This window comes from Populus euphratica, unplaced genomic scaffold (genome assembly GCF_000495115.2).
Source record: "Populus euphratica unplaced genomic scaffold, PopEup_1.0 scaffold209.1, whole genome shotgun sequence".
NCBI classification, from domain to species: Eukaryota; Viridiplantae; Streptophyta; class Magnoliopsida; order Malpighiales; family Salicaceae; genus Populus; species Populus euphratica.
In genome coordinates this window covers 301,188-318,437 of record NW_011500034.1, presented here as the reverse complement: position 1 = coordinate 318,437, position 17,250 = coordinate 301,188, and the positions used below count along the sequence as shown (strand labels likewise).

Here is a 17,250-nt window from a genome sequence, read left to right as displayed (position 1 = left end):
TTATGAAAAATTTAAAAATATCACATTACTTGCTAATTATATCAAATTTGGTTATCAAAACTTTTGATTGCTATATATATATATATATATATATATATTATTTTGAATATTTATTTTTTAATTTCATCTTTTATAATTTAATTTTTATATTAAACTTTGATCTATATTTTTATAATTGTTATTTTCTTTTTCCTAATCATTTTTTAATTAAAAAGTTTTATTTGTCAAATTTAGTTATTGTTATTTTTTTATTTGAAATAATTTATAAAATGGTTATTATTATTATTTTAATTTTTTTATCTTTTAATTTTTTTATTTATTAGATTTGATCTCTATTATTTTGATTATTATTTATTTTATTTGAGATAAATTATTAAATTATATATTTTTAATTTTATTTTCATTCAATTTTTTTACTTATAACATTTGTTTCTTATTATTTTAAAAAATAAAATATTAATAAGTTATTTTTTAATTTATTTTTTATTATATTATCAAATATTAAAAAATAATTTATTTTTTAAACATTCATTTTCCTGCCGTGCGATTCTGTCTTATCATGTCTAAGTGTGTAATTATAATGGGTATTAAGGCAGTGTCTGAGAACGCGGTTGAACTTGCATTCTTAAAAAATTCAAAAAAAATTTATTTTTTATTTTTATTAAAATTTAATATGGTTTGTATGTTTTGGATCGTTTTGATATGCTGATTTTAAAAATAATTTTTAAAAAAATAAAAAAATATCATTAATATATATTTCAGTATAAAAAATTATTTGAAAAGCAATCGCTATCACATTGCCAAACATACTCTAAAATACGTTGATTGCAAAGTTCAATAACATATACGGAAGAGGAGCCTGTGCAGCAGGACGTGGAATTATTTTTAAAATATTTTTAATTAAATATATTAAAATAATTTTTTTATTTTAAAAAATTAACGTTTTAAAATAATTTAAAAATATAAAAACAAGTAAATTTAATTTTTTTATAAAATATTTTTAAAGCACTGTTAATCTGAAGTGGAACCGAGGAGAGGAGATGCACCTGCACCCGGATTCAGACAAGTCCGTGGGCGCCAAACTGAAAAACCAGACCAATGGCACGCAGACACAACCCTTTCCTACCTAGTTTTTCGAGGCAGGTTTCATAAAAATAATCGGGTCCGCTTTTTTTTTTTTTTTTGTCAGAAGCACAAAACGCCCACTGTCTCTCTCGGGGGCGTTTCTTGTAGTAAATTTTTGGTGTGATATTATTTATACCATTTATCAAATAACATCTGTTATATTTAGTGGTGTTTAAAAGTTTAACTATAAATATTTTTGATATTATATTAAAAAAAATTGAAAAATTGAAAAAAATTTAAAATAAAAAAATATTTTTTTAAATGTAAAAACAAACCTACACTTGTATAAAAAGGACGCGGAGATTCGTGATTGTATCAGCTAATCCTTCCCGTCAAAATCAACGAAACGTGCTGCTTCCTTTATCCCCTTCTCATTCACGTTGCCTGTTTTCAACCTCTCGTCCTCCTCGTCCTCCTCCATCTATGGCTCCTGTTTCTCTTGATACCATAAATCCCAAGGTGCCTATCCTCTTTTCTTTTCTTTTTAACATCACTTCTGCTGCTTTTTTATTATCATTTATTTACAGTTTGATTGCTTTTTCGTTGTTGATTTTTTCTTAGTTTTTCAACTTCTTCTTCTTCTTTTTTTCTTTTTTTGCTCTCGGGGTTTATGCTCTGGGTTTATATTATTTTTTGTCTTTTCTGTTTTTCTTTGTTGTTTTAGATTCCCTTACTGGCTATGGGGTTGTTCGGTGCTTGATTTGTCTTTGCTCATCTCTTTTAGGGATACATGTCTGTGTCCTTTTCTTGTTCTGCTCATGAACTGGACGTCCAGTAAGCAATGTTCATAGGCCTAGTGATTATCAAATTTTATAGCTTTGTTTCTTTCAAAGAATTAATTTTGCTTGGTGATAATATCATATTCTATTGAACTTGATCAAGGACATGTAAAAGCTCTTTCTGTGCTGTCCGCGCACTATCGATTTTAAAATTCTTAAATGCGATTCACCTTTTAAAAGACCATTAATCATTTTTACTAAAGTCAAGGACTGTTTGCCTTGCGTTCAAATTGAATTTTATCGTGAAGTTTTTGTGATTGAGCTTGTAGTGTCTGGTTATTGGTAACTTTTCTCAAACTCTCTTGCATTTTTTTTTGTTTTCTCCCCCCCTGGTGTTCCTAGTTTATTAACTATGATTTTTTGTTTTACCAGGTTTTGAAATGCCAATATGCTGTCCGTGGTGAGATTGTCACCCTTGCACAGGTAATTTATATGACTGGCGGTATTATGCACTTCAAAGTTGAAAAGGGCAGGATGTTTCTATTTGAAGTTTGAGCTTTTCTTGTGATTGTGTTATTGGAGCTGTATGTAATGCATTTGATCATGAATTTTCCATCATCTTACACAGGCGGTACAGGAAGAGTTGAAGTCTAAGCCAGGCTCTCGTCCCTTTGACGAGGTGTGTTACTTTTATCCTTGACATTTTGTTCTTGTTGGGATCATAAACTTAGTATTTATCTAGCACGGTTAAGCTGCCGTAAGGTAGATTGATGATTTTGTTCCTGATGCTATCATTGTGTTGTGTTACTTTTTTGTTAGCGACTAGATTCAATGGAAATTTCACTTGATTTTGCAAAAAGCAGATTTGTGTGCTGGATTTTAAGTTTCTAGGAATTGACATTCTCTGTTTCAACTGAGATTATATAAAATGAGTTTGATCAACTCCTATAAGAACAAGAAAAAGGAGATGCTACATGCATGCTTCCTTTCAATTGATGCTCCCTAAATACTCCATTTTGTTTTGTGATTCATCTTATGGCAGATACTTTACTGCAATATTGGAAATCCTCAGTCTCTTGGTCAGCAGCCTCTTACCTTTTTCCGCGAGGTAAGTTTATAGTGGTGCATTGTAGGGGACCGTGCTTTTTATTTAATTGAGGCGTTTCTCACCACTGATTATTTTTGCTTAGGTTCTTGCATTATGTGACCATCCTTTCATTCTGGACAAAAGTGAAACTCGGGGTTTGTTCAGGTATTTAAACGTTTCATGTGATCATTGGACTTCTCTGTATGCTTGTTTCCACCAAAATTGAAGAAAGCAGATCATACCATTTTCTCTTTACTAAGAACCAGTTAGGGAAATATAGTTAACCTTGAATTCTTGAGTCTGCCTATGTTTTTTATCATTCAGATTTTATACAAGAACTCTCCCTTTTTTTATTGAGTAGGTGAAATATTTTAGGATACTGATACATTTCTGTGAATTTTTATAGTGCTGATGCCATAGAGAGAGCTCGGCAGATTCTTGATCAAATTCCTGGAAGTGCCACTGGTGCTTATAGTCACAGTCAGGTTATCAATAAAGCTTACACCTTGTAGACTTTGAAAAGTTTCGTTCAAATGGAATGTTTGTGGTGTAGATAGCCTGAATTGAATTTTCCTTCTCCACATCAGGGAATCAAAGGACTGCGTGATGCAATTGCTGCTGGAATTGAAGCTCGCGATGGCTTTCCTGCTGATCCAAATGATATTTTTTTGACAGATGGTGCAAGCCCAGCGGTAACATTTAATCCCATATAGACAGAGATACGTGTATGTATTATGCTCACATCACATGAAACTAGTTGTGTTTCTTTATTGCCAGGTCCACATGATGATGCAGTTACTGATACGATCAGAGAAGGATGGAATACTTTGTCCCATTCCTCAGTATCCCTTGTACTCTGCTTCAATTGCCCTCCATGGTGGTACTCTGGTTTGTCTTTTTTATATAAAAATGCTATTCAGAACAAAGTCAAATTTTTTGGTTGCTCTCCATGTGTTGAGTTTTAGCCTTTTAGGTGACTTATGGCAGCGAGCCAAGCAAGGATTAACCAAGTTGCTAGTTGCTTTGTCAACTCTTCTTGCAGCATAGAGTTGAAATGAATTTGATAAAATAGAAAATTTGAACATTACCAGGCTGACTTTTGAGTTTGAAGTACTTTACGCTTCTTTCAGGTTCCCTACTATCTTGATGAAGCAACTGGATGGGGCTTGGAAGTTTCTGAGCTGAAGAAGCAATGGGCAGATGCAAAGTCCAAGGGAATTACTCCTAGGGCCTTGGTTGTGATAAATCCAGGCAACCCAACAGGGCAGGTAAACAATAATTAGCTTTACAGAAATTGGATTAGATTTTCAAACGAGCAAGTATTTTAAACTCTGCAAATATTGTTCGTACAATGGAGCCAATAACTCTCTGGCTTGCTTGTATAACTTGACTTCCTTTGTCCATGTCTCAGGTTCTTGCAGAGAATAATCAGAAAGAGATCGTGGACTTCTGCAAGAAAGAAGGTCTTGTTCTTCTTGCAGATGAGGTAGGTGCATCCCAATCGTTTTGAACTAGCCTTAAATTCTTGGATTCTTACTACATTTGTCTTGATTGATTGCCCACGTAATTGTACAATGAATGTTATACAGGTTTATCAGGAAAATGTTTATGTTCCTGAAAAGAAGTTCCACTCATTTAAGAAGGTTGCTCGCTCTATGGGGTATGGTGAAAAAGATATATCTGTGGTATCCTTTCAGTCTGTCTCTAAAGGTAAAATTGATTTTCAAGCTAAATTAGGAGTTCCTGCACTTTTTTTGAATTAAATATGTGAAGCACGTGCCTTTTTTGTAATGTTTCAGGTTACTATGGAGAGTGTGGAAAGAGAGGAGGTTACATGGAAGTCACTGGGTTTGGTCCTGAAATAAGGGAGCAAATATACAAACTTGCATCTGTGAATCTATGCTCCAATATTTCTGGTCAAATTCTTGCAAGTCTTGTCATGAGCCCACCTAAGGTCAATTTTTCAGTAACTGACTTGTTTTCCTATGTCTGTGACATTTGGATTTATGATCTAAGATTAGACCAGCCTAAGCTTTGGCGAACTTGATTTAGCATTTGGTCATATTGTTAGTGAGAACACAGAGGAAAAGGAACAAGTGAGATTCTACTCATTTCTTAATTTAATTGATCTCCACTAGTGTATGCATGCAGGTTGGAGATGAATCATATGAATCATACTCTGCAGAGAAAGATGGAATCCTCTCTTCTTTAAAGAGACGTGCAAAGGTCGGTTCAATGTTGTCAATTTAATTTAGTTAAAATAGTCAAGATAAAATATGAAATTACAAGGAAAAAACTGGTTTTTGGAATTTATTGGATATCTTTTGAAGTTATTGCAAACTTATGGTAATTTAAGTTTGAGTGAAAATTGTGCAGCAGAGACTCTCTAATACTGCTTTTTATACTGTATGTGTAGTGTATGCTTGCTATACTCTGGGCATTTCTGATGCACAGCTTGTAGAATTGCTTGGTAGTTAAACCTGCTCTTCTTTTTCTCCCACTTTTTTTTTATCTCATAGTATTCGATAATTGTTTGTTACATAACAACAGACTCTGGAAGACGCATTCAATAAGCTAGAAGGTGTAACATGCAACAAAGCAGAAGGAGCAATGTATCTCTTCCCCCGCATCCGCTTGCCTGAAAAGGCAATTAAAGCTGCAGAAGCTGCAAAAACAACTCCGGATAACTTCTACTGTCGCTGCCTACTCAATGCCACAGGAATTGTTGTTGTTCCTGGTTCTGGCTTTGGGCAGGTGAGTTAGTTGTCTTTTTTCGTTGGAAGAGATGTACAAAACTAATTTTTCTCCTTTTAACATTTTTGCATGACTGATTCTTTGAATTTATGTTTTTTCATAAAAGGTTCCGGGCACCTGGCATTTTAGGTGCACCATACTGCCTCAAGAAGATAAGATTCCAGCTGTTGTCTCCCGTCTCACAGAGTTCCACAAGAGTTTCATGGAGGAGTTTCGCGAGTGAGGGATGAAAAGTTACAAAATAAGATGTTGCCTTGAACTGTTTTCAGGGTTGACTGGTTTCACAATAGTTTCATGTTTGCCTTGAACTCTTTTTGAAAGGATATATAGTTTTTTTTTGTTTTTTTAAATGGCATGGACAGTTTCTTTTGCTTCGTTGTGATCGAGAAATATATCCGAGCTTGTGATCACATTTCTTGAAAACGAAGTTGAGAAATCCTCAATGCAGAACAATTGGCCCTCAATAATGGATCCTTGCAATTTGCAGGTAATAGAAGCCCCCAACTATGGATGGTCGCCATGGACCTCCGCATGGTTTGTGGCATTACAGGTCTTTATAAAAATGGTGCTGAGTTCTATGTTTTGAGTTATGACTAGTTGTGCGTCCGTCCCTGCTCAGAAGCTGTTAGTTCCCAGGATTTGTTTCTGGCTTTCGAAGGTGGTAGGAGTATTTTTAATATCGTGATTGCTATTGTTATTAAAAAAAAAATTATTTGGATTTGCATTAAAATTATATTTTTTTTTATTTCTTAAAAACTATTTTTAATACCAGTAATCAAAATAATAATAAAATTTTAAATCTTTAAAAAACACGTTTCAAATGCTTTTCTAAGCAGTCTCAAGCTTTGAATTGTTTTATCTTACTGTCTGTGTGCATATATATTTGTTAGTAATTACATCGCGACCGCCATTTACCCCAGCATGCTGCATGTGTTTATTAGTTTTACATTATTTATTTTTTTACATGCACAGTTAAAAAATTGAAGTCATGCAACTCAGTGGTTCCCTTTTATTTATTTATAATTTTTTATATGATCAAGTAAAATGAAGAACATAATTGAAAACCAAATCTTCATGGAGTATAGTGGCATTAACAATGAAGACCAAAACGTAGAAATAAAAACAACAAAATAAAATTCAAAAGAACAAGAAGTAACAAATTACAGAATGCAACTCTGGTGTAATGGGCAGCTGTTGGTACGTATTTATTTAAATACCTGGGATGATCCACGTAGAGCATGGCTTGACGAGAAACCCACATTTGAGTTTTTATGTTCTTTTTATGTTTTAAATTTTTTTTTATAACTTTAAATTAATTTGATATGATAATATTAAAAATAAATTTAAAAATAAATAAATTATTTTAATATATTTTTAAACAAAAAACACTTATCATAGTCTTAATCACTACTATTCTACCGTGGTTTATATTTGGTGGATCTAGAATAATAATTATTTTCATCAAGAATAATTTAGAATCATGTATTATCATTATGCATATGCTTGATTCATATCAGGTGTGTAGGAATACGAAAAGCCATGACAAAGAAATAAAAAAAAAAAAACGTTGTCCCCTCTTGCTTCCCGTTTGATAATAGCCGTTTAAGGGACTACTAACATTTGGGCAAGTGATGCAGACTTGTATCTTTCAAGCCACTTTTATGACTCTGTCATGTCCTATTCTCACCTCATCCAATGGTGAATTTTGGTTATCAGCGAGCACAGAGTGCTAGCGAAAAATGGAGCGTTGGGCTTTGTTGAAAGAGATTTGGGGGGCTGGATATCTACAATTCCACCATGAACATAGCCTGGAAATAACTGGCTGCACGCAGACGTGGTCTCCCGTGAAGAGGCTTGTCGATTGGAATTAGAAGGTTGCAGCCCCTTGAGAGCCGCAGTCTTTTTGAGAGACATATTTTCATGCGGAAATATGGAAAGATGACAATTTCGGGGTTAGGGACTTGAAAATAGAAGAGAAACATGGACTCACATCAGTTACCAGTCAAAATAAAACATTTAGCTCTCACTCAAGTTGAGTCCCCAAATCCCATAACATAAACACAATTTAGGAAAAAAAAAAAGGGTGCCCTGTTCAATCAGTTAAGGAAACAACGGGGAAGATTCTTCAAGGAAATTTCAGAAGATTGTTTTCAAAGGCGGCTAATGACTTCCTCCACCTCGGCAGGGGTGTATAAATGGTATGTGGGTGCCACCTTGGCAATGTCGACGTTGTTGGGAGTCACCTGAAATCATTAGCATAAGAAACCAGTTAATGGTAACGAAGTGTAACACGCAAACAATGAAACAGTTCAATTGATTAAACAATTTGATCTTCAAGTGAAAACGGACAGAGATTCCTGCGTTCATAAATACAAACAAATTTCACATTATATACTACGCAGAATAAAGCTTTTTCACCTTTTCTTCCATGACTTGCTTTAGAATAGAGAGAGCGATTGCCTCAGCTTCTTTAAGAGTAAGGTCCTGCACATGATTACCAAAATCAATCTCTCTTCCAACTTCTAATCTTAAAAGTATAAGATAAGATAGAGGGCATCAAGAAGCCTAATGCGCTTGATTCATTAGCAAGGATGGCAATTTAATATTTGGGCACCTCAGATACAGAGGCTGAAAAGATACAAGCATCAACCAACTTGTCATCCCAACTCCATGCATTGTATTACCAAGTCTTTCAGTGTTCTAGGGACCGGGGGTGCAAATAGGAGTCTAAGCAGCAATACCTTGTTATATTGCTCCTGCAGAGTGCTGTCTGCGCCTTCTGAACCTGAACCAATAGCCTTTGCATTGCACTGCCAAAATGTGCCGGATGGATCTGTGTAATACCTGCATAATGGAAGTTTCTTGTTTTAGACCAAAGAGCAATGACAACAAAGACCGTTTCCACAGGGCCTCAAGGCACGTGAAGTTTTCAGTATATACTGTACAGTTAATGTAACATATTTTGCAGCTAAAGACACATGGAGGAATGACAATTACACATGCTAAGATATCAGCTCGATTACATGAAATGGAGATGACATCCACAGGCAGGGGGAGAAAGAGAGTGAATCAGGAAGAGATTATAGGCATTTTATGGGAGGTTAACTTGCTATACATTTGAGAACAGGAGCCTCATGCTTGGACATGCTCCTACTACTTGGGGCCAAAGAGTAAGATCCAACGGGGTATCTTAAATAAAAGAGGAAAAAACGGAGCTTTGGAGAAAAAACCACCACCGGACAAGTACTAACTGTTTATGTGTCAATAAGACAGCATCTGAAACCAAATGAAAAACTAATTTAAAGCCATAGTAACATGTAGCAAGGTAATGATTTTGTAGCAAATCAAACAGGAGCAATACTTACAAGCTGGGTCCATGCTCATCATGACCAGCAATGAGAAGAGACACCCCAAATGGTCGAGACTGCAAAGGAGAAAGATCTTCATAAATAACAAGTGTAGAATAAATGCATATAATACTGATATTTCCTGGTTCAGCCTTAGATGATGGTATGAAAAAATTGTTCCAAAAACATTCATTCAGACGTAAATGCAGCACGCACAGAAACTTGTTTTTCCTATCTTCCCAAACACAGAAGTATGATTAGGCACAAAGTAAAAAATTTCTAAAGTACTGCAAAGACTTAAAAATAGTAAATAAAGGTGGAAAGACCTGTTTTTTCAGTTTTCATTATTTACTCCCCATAAACCACTTGATGATAAATAGATGCGCCGCAGCATCTTAACAAATAATGCTGATCATACATTTCTGGTATTTAAAATATCCTGGTATTGACATGCTATACCTAGAGATCATGAGTATCAAAATTGGATCTAAGAGATAAATACAGGAAACTGATATTCAAGAATAATCCTCAAACATCTTTGTCAGTAAAAGGACGGGGATTTTAACATCTTTACTCAATAGAGGCACATCATAATGAATAAAAACAGCTGTAGCTTAGGAAATGACCACAAAAAGAATATCATAAATGAAGAATTCAGAAAAATATAAGCAAATTATCAAAAGGTAAGCAACTATTACCATGGATTCTTCATCACCTTCACCAAATCGCAGGGCCAAATCACAGAGTGCTTGTGTTGTGGACTCAACTGTCATGGGCTCACCATATGAGAATCTATGGTTCTGCAAGACAAATTAAGAAGAAGAAAAAATCAGTGCAGGAGCTATTTCACCATGCCTAAGTCATGACAGCAGCAAAAATGACAATCGACAACCATACCTGAGTTTCAACCCGTGCATGCTCAACAAGTGTACGGGCATCAGCAATCAATCCACTCATAGCACATCCAATATGATCATCAATTTCCATGACTTTCTCCACGCTACTGGGCTCCTGAAAAGCGAATTAAAACAAAATGATGACTGAAACAGAGCTACAATCATTTATATTTCAAACATTACCAAATGTGACCAGTAAACAAATTCTACATCTAAGTTAAAGTGTACTTCATACACAAACAGGATGAATCTGTTACATAAAAACAGTAGGACTGCAGGACAATTTTTCTGAATATGACATACCAATCAGATTTTTGGATTGCTGCAGATAAATCATGGAACATGGAAAGAGTTCCAGAGCTTATGAATCATGATGGAGATTGATTTTTTAATTTAGAAAGCTCTTCAGAAATCAGAAGTCAAATATAAGGAACTGCCGCTTCTTTGAATCAACCAGAAAGTCCAGATCCACTAGTCTCATTTCATTGGAGCTCCAATATGTAACTATGTCTATTGGTAATTCAAAATATTACATCCTCATGAAAAACCAAACGAAATCATCAAACTAGCCTATCAAGGTGATCCATTCTTAGGTTTATCAAGTCAAAGCTGAATAAAAAATGTAATATCATAAAAATAAAAAGTGGATGCAAGGAGAAAAAGACAAACCAGCAGAGGTGAAGTGATACGCTTCTCAACTGCAAGTACAACACCTTCTTTCGTCTTTAAACCAATAGCAGTTGAACCAAGCTGTAATTAAAATAACACAACTTCATTTTCAATCATGTAAACAGCAGCTCAACCTAATTAAGACCACAAAGGGAGAAGATTGAAAGGGAGGTGAGGGAAAAGAAAAAGGCATTGTTGTGAAGTAAGGTTGGGACAAAAAAACAAATAATAAGATAACGAACAATTTCCAAAAATTTTACAATTTTGCAGATTACTTGGAAAGGAGAACTGATAGTTTCCACATTCCTATGGTTCTCAGTGAATATGTTATTAATGATGTATCCTGACAGTGGGTAATAATGCATCAACATGGAAACTCCACAAACACTCATATTCCTACACTAAAGAGCTCATAAAAACTCTTAGGTTCTTTGATAACCAGAAATATCAACGCTTTCAAATTAACATATAACGAGAGAGAGAGATTCTCCAAGTTCTTATAAACACATATGAATACAATTACGCATTCAAATTTTTAGCTTATTTAGATAGATCAAGTGGACTTATACTTTAAACCACTTAATGCATTTAAAGGCAATTGCTAAAGCTAATTCGTTTCAAAAGGAGAACTACAAACAAGATTTCGTAGAGAACATATAGCTAGTCATCAACATCTGCTTCTAAGACTTTTAGCACCCATATGCACAAAAAATACAGTTGATAATAGAACAACTATCAGTAAATTCACGGGCTCCTAGTACTTGGCCACTCCATTATTATCATATAAGGAAAGCCCCAAAAACTTGCTATATCCTGTGGTTTTAAAAATAACATCACAATGAATCACTACCAAGCATCAGTTAACAAGACTAATTCTTCAAAACCCAGTTGAGAAATCCCAAAATAATCCTTTTCTAGCTAAATAAGGCGCGTAAGATCGAACATTCAGTAATGGGTTTCGAGCAAAATTTCGAGAAAAAAAAGAAGATGAGAACTTCTTTAATGGAAACATGAAAGAGGTTTTGAGGAAGGGTTTTAAAGGGTTACCTTGATGGCTTCAATGGCATATTCAACCTGAAATAATCTTCCTTCTGGAGAGAAAGTGTTCACTCCTCTATCATACTCAGTCCTTTATCAAAATTTAAAAACACAATCACAAATCGTCAAAAAAAGAAAGAAAGAAGGAAACTATAATGAAAAAGGACCTAGTAACAGAGCCCATATTCATTACCTCGTGAGAAACATCTTTGATTGGATCTAAAATGCTTTAACAATTACTCGTTCTTGGGAGAGAAAACCTTGCGCTGCTTTGCTTTTGTAGGGAGTCAGATAAATGGGTTGAGCTCTCTCGCCTCGCTCGACTTGTTTCACAAGACAAGAAGTCCGAAACGTTTCGAGATTGGTTCTTCCAATGGTGGTGATTTTGGGCTGAATGAATCAGAGTATTATGGATCTCCCTATCTAACAGGCTTGTTTCTTTTGATCGATAATGGGCTTGTTTCTATGTTTTGATCCTCTCTTTTTAGTAAAAAGTCAATCCCCTCCTCTGCTTTTTATTTTTGGTCATTTCCCTACTAGTCGAGAAAACTAGATGACCGGCGTGCGATATTTCGTGGATCTTAAAAGGAAATTAAACATAAAAAAAATATTTATATTATTAGAATTATTTGGAAGTATTATTAAATTCAATATAATGAGTTAATTTTATAATTTCTCAATCTAATTTTTTTATCTAATTTAAATTTTAAATTAAATTATATAAAAATTAACCCGATATAATATAAATAACTTAACAAATCTTACAAGTAAAAACATGTCTTAACTTAATAAACAAAATCCAAAGTTTCATTAAAAAAAAAATATTGAGACAACATATTATCGAATCAATCTAAGTTTTGAGATTTCCTATCAAACCTTAGATTCAAGTCCATTATGTAAAATAAATTTTTTTTTAGCTATTTTTTATTTAATTATATGAAATCAAAAACAAAAACTAGTTAAGTTAAGTACTATCCAAATTTTTTATATTTGTTTAAAACTACGATAACCTCTAAAAAATAAACTAAAATAAAATATGAAAAATGATTCAAAATTAATTAAATATATTAAATTAGATAGCATTTAATAAAAATAAAATTAAAAAAAATAAAATTAAATTTAATAAAAATAAAATTAAAAAAAAACTTAAGGTTAGCCAATGCACTTGAGTCTTTGAAGCAAAGGCCAAGTATATGGGCTGCTAACCCAGACCAGTGATTCTAGGTATTTTATTATTATTTTTTAGATCATATGTCACTTCTCTTGAAAAGAAAAAATAAAAAGTAGACAACACATTGTTTACCTAGGCTATGCTTAGAATCCAATAACCAAGGTGAAATCTATTTTTTAAATCAAAGATTTACTTTCATGAAAAAACAAAACACCATAAAAATCTTTATAAACAACTTACTAACCAAAAAAACTCCTAAATTCACTAAAAAAAATCAACCTAATAAAAGAAAATATAAACAAAATATATTATACGTTTCAAACATATTTATAGGAAAAAACCCTTATTATCATCAAACTTCTCTCATCAAATAAAACATGTTGACACTAATATTGACTATTTTTGTTGCTGAATTGTGACGAAACAATAATTTTCTCTCTCCATGCAATAATTTGATTAATTCTTTTCTCTTCTCTTAAACAGGGATTAAGAAATAAAAAAAATAAAATTTTGAACCAAATATAAAATTGCAAAAACTCATAGGGACTAAAGAGGGAAACAAAGAAAATAGGTGGATAAAAAATACTTTTTTATAGTGAATTTGATGATTTCTCTATATTTTACACTTTGATTCTTTTTTATTGAATTGTTATTTTCTTAATAAATTTTTAGAGATTGGCCAATAATTTAGGTGTAGAAGGTTGCAATTGAAAAACAATTGAGGTCAAAATTGAAAAAAAATCATGTTACCATATATTGATGAAGTAATTTACCTAATTATTATAGTATATTCTTGCAAGATCCGTTGTCATTCAACTATTAGAATTTAATAAGTTTTTTGAATATATAAAATTAATATAGGGTTGTATCTTTAAAATTTCCATATGAGGAATTTAATCTTAGTTAGTATGAAAGCTATTTCAAAATTATTTTTATTGTTAAAAAAATGAAAAATTAAATGTTAAATAATAAACAATTTTTTATATTCAAAGGCTCACTTGTAAAAATAGAATAAAGAAAATTTAACTTTAGTTAACATGTAAGTTATCCTAGGTTAGTTGTATTGTTGGAAGAATATAAAAATCTAAAGCTAAATAATAAACAAGTTTTTACCACAAGGATCATTTATGAAAACACTTTGATATGCAAAGAATAAGGTGAACTTATAAGGTTAAAAAATAAAGTTTTTATTTAAATTATGAGATGGAATGAGAATTGGATAATAATGCAAAAATTCTGAAAACCCCATTTAGCTAAAGTAAACTCCACATGTCTAACTTTAACATATGGTGATTTTAATATATTAATGTTGACTTATTTAAAAAAAAAACATGATGAGAAAAAAAACTCTAATAAAAAGTTGATCCATAGAAAAATTATTATTATTATTATTATATAATTTCAAAAATAAATAATTTCATCCCAACAAAATTTCCTAAATTACAGTAATATAAAATTTATTTATTTATTTTTTCAATAAAAAGAGATGAGATTTGATTACATGAAAGGAAAAAACTAATACAAGGCCAATATTTATGTGTATATTTAGGAGGGATCCAAGAACAATAACCTAAAAATTATTAATCCAACAATAATCTAGTTCCTGAGATATTAAAAAAAAGATGTAATTATAGAATACGTGAAAAACACAAAAGAAAAGAGCTAGCACTTAAATACATAATAATCTCTCTCTCTTAAAAAGCTATAAGATATTTTCCATTAAAAGTTCATATATATTATCGTTAGAGGTCAGACATTTGAATGACTTGTGGCTTGTGATAACCTAGTTATGAAATAATTATTTAAAGCAAAAAAAAATGATATTCAAGTAATTTTTATATAAATCTAAACAACTCTAGATTTCTCTAACAAGATTTTTGAAACTTCTATTTTTTTTAATTTATTGTTTTTTAGAAACCCGATATAAAGCTCTTATATTGGCACTTCTAGATTTTAAGAAACTATTTGAGGTAGATTATGATGCATCCAAGATAAGTATTGAAGGATTTAACAAAAATGGGTGACCAATTGCCTTTTTCAATAAGTTGTACAACATAAAAAAAAAAAATACTCAATGCATGGCTAGAATTTTATGCTAAGAATTTTATGCTATTGTTTAGAGTCTCAGGCATTAGTGATACTACCTATTGTTTAGAGCCTTATCTACTATTGAGTTGTATATTTTATTATTGGTTTCTGATGCTCTATGGCTAGATGTTAGTATAAATTTTATATTGCGTTTATCTTGTACCTAATGAGCCACATGTTCTATTTTTATTATTATGGATAGGTTCTTAAAGATGACTGCTTGTTAAAAGACCATGATATATCCCAAATAACTCAATTTTACTTCAACAAGTAGGTTTGTTTATATGACATTCCTAGTTCCATCACTTTAGATAGAGATGTGAAGTTTATGAGCAATTCCTAGAAGATGTTATATGGAAAAGATGAGAATTCAACTGAACTTTAACAATCCTTATTATTCTTAATTAGATATGCAAACAAAGGTTGTTTACTGTAGATTTAGAGACTTGTTGTGAAGTTTAGTAGGAGACAAGTCAAATCGATGGGATATGGTCTTGTTGCAAATAGAGTTTACTTATAATAGGTTTTAGAATTAGACTACACAACTGAGTTCATTTGAGATCGTTTATAAAAAGAATTCTTCTAGAATGCTGGAATTATCACTTATTTCTTATATTGGACGATTGAGCATTCAAGTTAAAGGTATGACATATTACTTGTATAATGTTCATGAGTAGGTCATGAAGACAATCACCGACATTAATGCTAAGTATAAGATCCTAACTGATACTAATTATAAGAGAGTGATATTTAAGGTTGGTGATTTAGTATGGACAATCCTTCAAGTTAAGATATGAAATATTACTTGTATGGTGTTAATAAATAGGTCAACAAAACAACCACCAATATTAATATTAAGTATAAGACCATGACTGATACTCATTATATGAGAGTAATGTTTGATGTTAGTGATCTAGTATGAGTAATCCTTACTCGTGACAAGTTTTTAATTGGTAAGTACAACAAGTTAAAAAAACAAAAAATAAGTATTTGTGAGATGTTGTAAAAGATAAATGACAATGCTTATAAACTTCGTCTCCTCAATTATTTGAAGACTTCTGATGTCTTTAATGTTCAACACTACAGAACTCGATGATGAGTTCTCTCTAAATCAAGAAGAATGATGCACTTAAACTTATGAAAATTGAAGGTTTTGAGTATTTGAATGAGGATTTGCTATAAATAGACTATATGGATGGCCTAACAGATGTTTTTAAGAACTAGTAAGATGTCTTGTCGCGTCAAACTAAAATGGTGGCTTTAAATGGCGATAAGAGAATATTTGTCTTTGAGTCAGACTTAAATTTTTTTAGGTAATTCTATAAGCAATTTTTTTATTAATAAGTAATTTATTATTTAACAGACCATTGGATCTCTTGAAATTAGATCTAGAGGTTGTTGTTTGGGCCAATTTTGTTAATCTTCTTAAATTTATTTTTGGATTTATTGTTTTATTTTAGATTTTCTGTTAATTTCCTTGATGTTTTCGAATTTTCATTTATTTCTTAGCAGATATATGATTTTATGACCTATTTAAAGTTCTTATAAACAAGTAGGCAGACACCACTAACCTTATTTTTCAGATAATAAAATCATGGATTTAGAATTCATATTTATAACTTTCTTCTCTCTTTTTCGAAGTTGTTTTTGTCCTCGTGACTTCCCGCCCACATCACCTAACTTGGATGTTCGCTTTCAGCACTCTGGAATTGAAGACAGCAAAGGTTAAAAAGGACAAGGTTGGATAGCAAAGAAGAACATGGTGGATGCAATAAGTGCATGGCTTAGCCTAATTGTATTTGTACTTCTAAAAGCACACTGACGTGCAAGCCACAAACAAACACAATATCTTTACTTCTATGCTCTGATAGCAATACTGGAAAAAGAAAGAAGAAAAAGAAGAAAAAAGAGGCTGCGCCTAAAAGAGTAAAGGAGCTCTGCAACTTTGTACAATAGTCGTTGCAGGGCAAACAAAAAAGTTTGCTTGCTTTGCTAATATTTCGGAGATGTTTTTGTCATGAAGTGCCTTCTGATAAATCCATCTACATGGGAGTCCCAAATCTTAAGACAGGTACAGTCAAAGTTTTGAGGATAATCTGAATGAATATTGCATGTGATTTTTATCAATCATTTCGTGCATATTAAGTTGAAGGGAGAAGGAGATCAAGGGTTTATAATCCTAGCTTAATTAGCTTGATTGGCACTGATCAGAAGGAAATTATATACGCAAGTTCTCCAAACTAAGAGCCTATCTAGCTTACTGAGTGCTGCTAATTCAGGCTTACTCAATAGTTCAAAATTGCTTACTGCTAGGTATAGCAATCAATTGTCACACAAGCGACGACCTCCATTGGGT

General features: G+C 32.3%; 2 protein-coding genes across 2 annotated transcripts; one reads left to right on the top strand and one right to left on the bottom strand.

The window, feature by feature from the left end:
* Positions 1-1,430: 1,430 nt before the first annotated feature.
* On the top strand, positions 1,431-6,278 carry LOC105142611 (alanine aminotransferase 2, mitochondrial-like). The gene is made up of 15 exons (XM_011050325.1): positions 1,431-1,584; positions 2,277-2,327; positions 2,473-2,523; positions 2,887-2,952; positions 3,035-3,096; positions 3,338-3,416; positions 3,519-3,623; positions 3,709-3,819; positions 4,062-4,199; positions 4,343-4,417; positions 4,521-4,641; positions 4,731-4,885; positions 5,083-5,157; positions 5,482-5,685; positions 5,792-6,278. The coding sequence occupies exons 1-15, from the start codon at positions 1,549-1,551 to the stop codon at positions 5,906-5,908; spliced, it is 1,446 nt and encodes a 481-aa protein (XP_011048627.1). The 5' UTR covers positions 1,431-1,548; the 3' UTR covers positions 5,909-6,278.
* Positions 6,279-7,653: 1,375 nt separating this feature from the next.
* PAE1 (20S proteasome alpha subunit E1) lies at positions 7,654-12,013 on the bottom strand. Its single transcript, XM_011050324.1, has 9 exons — positions 11,829-12,013; positions 11,645-11,726; positions 10,598-10,678; positions 9,930-10,043; positions 9,731-9,832; positions 9,051-9,109; positions 8,427-8,529; positions 8,104-8,169; positions 7,654-7,928 (listed from the first exon to the last, which is right to left on the bottom strand). The coding sequence occupies exons 1-9, from the start codon at positions 11,840-11,842 to the stop codon at positions 7,836-7,838; spliced, it is 714 nt and encodes a 237-aa protein (XP_011048626.1). The 5' UTR covers positions 11,843-12,013; the 3' UTR covers positions 7,654-7,835.
* Positions 12,014-17,250: the final 5,237 nt, after the last annotated feature.

Bases quoted from the DNA above. Each gene is read 5' to 3' on its own strand.
- PAE1 (XM_011050324.1), bottom strand. The intron at 10,044-10,597 runs GTTTGTCTTTTT...TTCGCTTTTCAG, and splicing joins GTATCACTTCACCTCTGCTG to GAGCCCAGTAGCGTGGAGAA. The intron at 7,929-8,103 runs GTGAAAAAGCTT...TAATGATTTCAG, and splicing joins AGCAAGTCATGGAAGAAAAG to GTGACTCCCAACAACGTCGA.
- LOC105142611 (XM_011050325.1), top strand. From the start codon at position 1,549: ATGGCTCCTGTTTCTCTTGATACCATAAATCCCAAG. The intron at 3,417-3,518 runs GTTATCAATAAA...TCTCCACATCAG, and splicing joins GTGCTTATAGTCACAGTCAG to GGAATCAAAGGACTGCGTGA. The intron at 5,686-5,791 runs GTGAGTTAGTTG...TTTTCATAAAAG, and splicing joins CTGGTTCTGGCTTTGGGCAG to GTTCCGGGCACCTGGCATTT.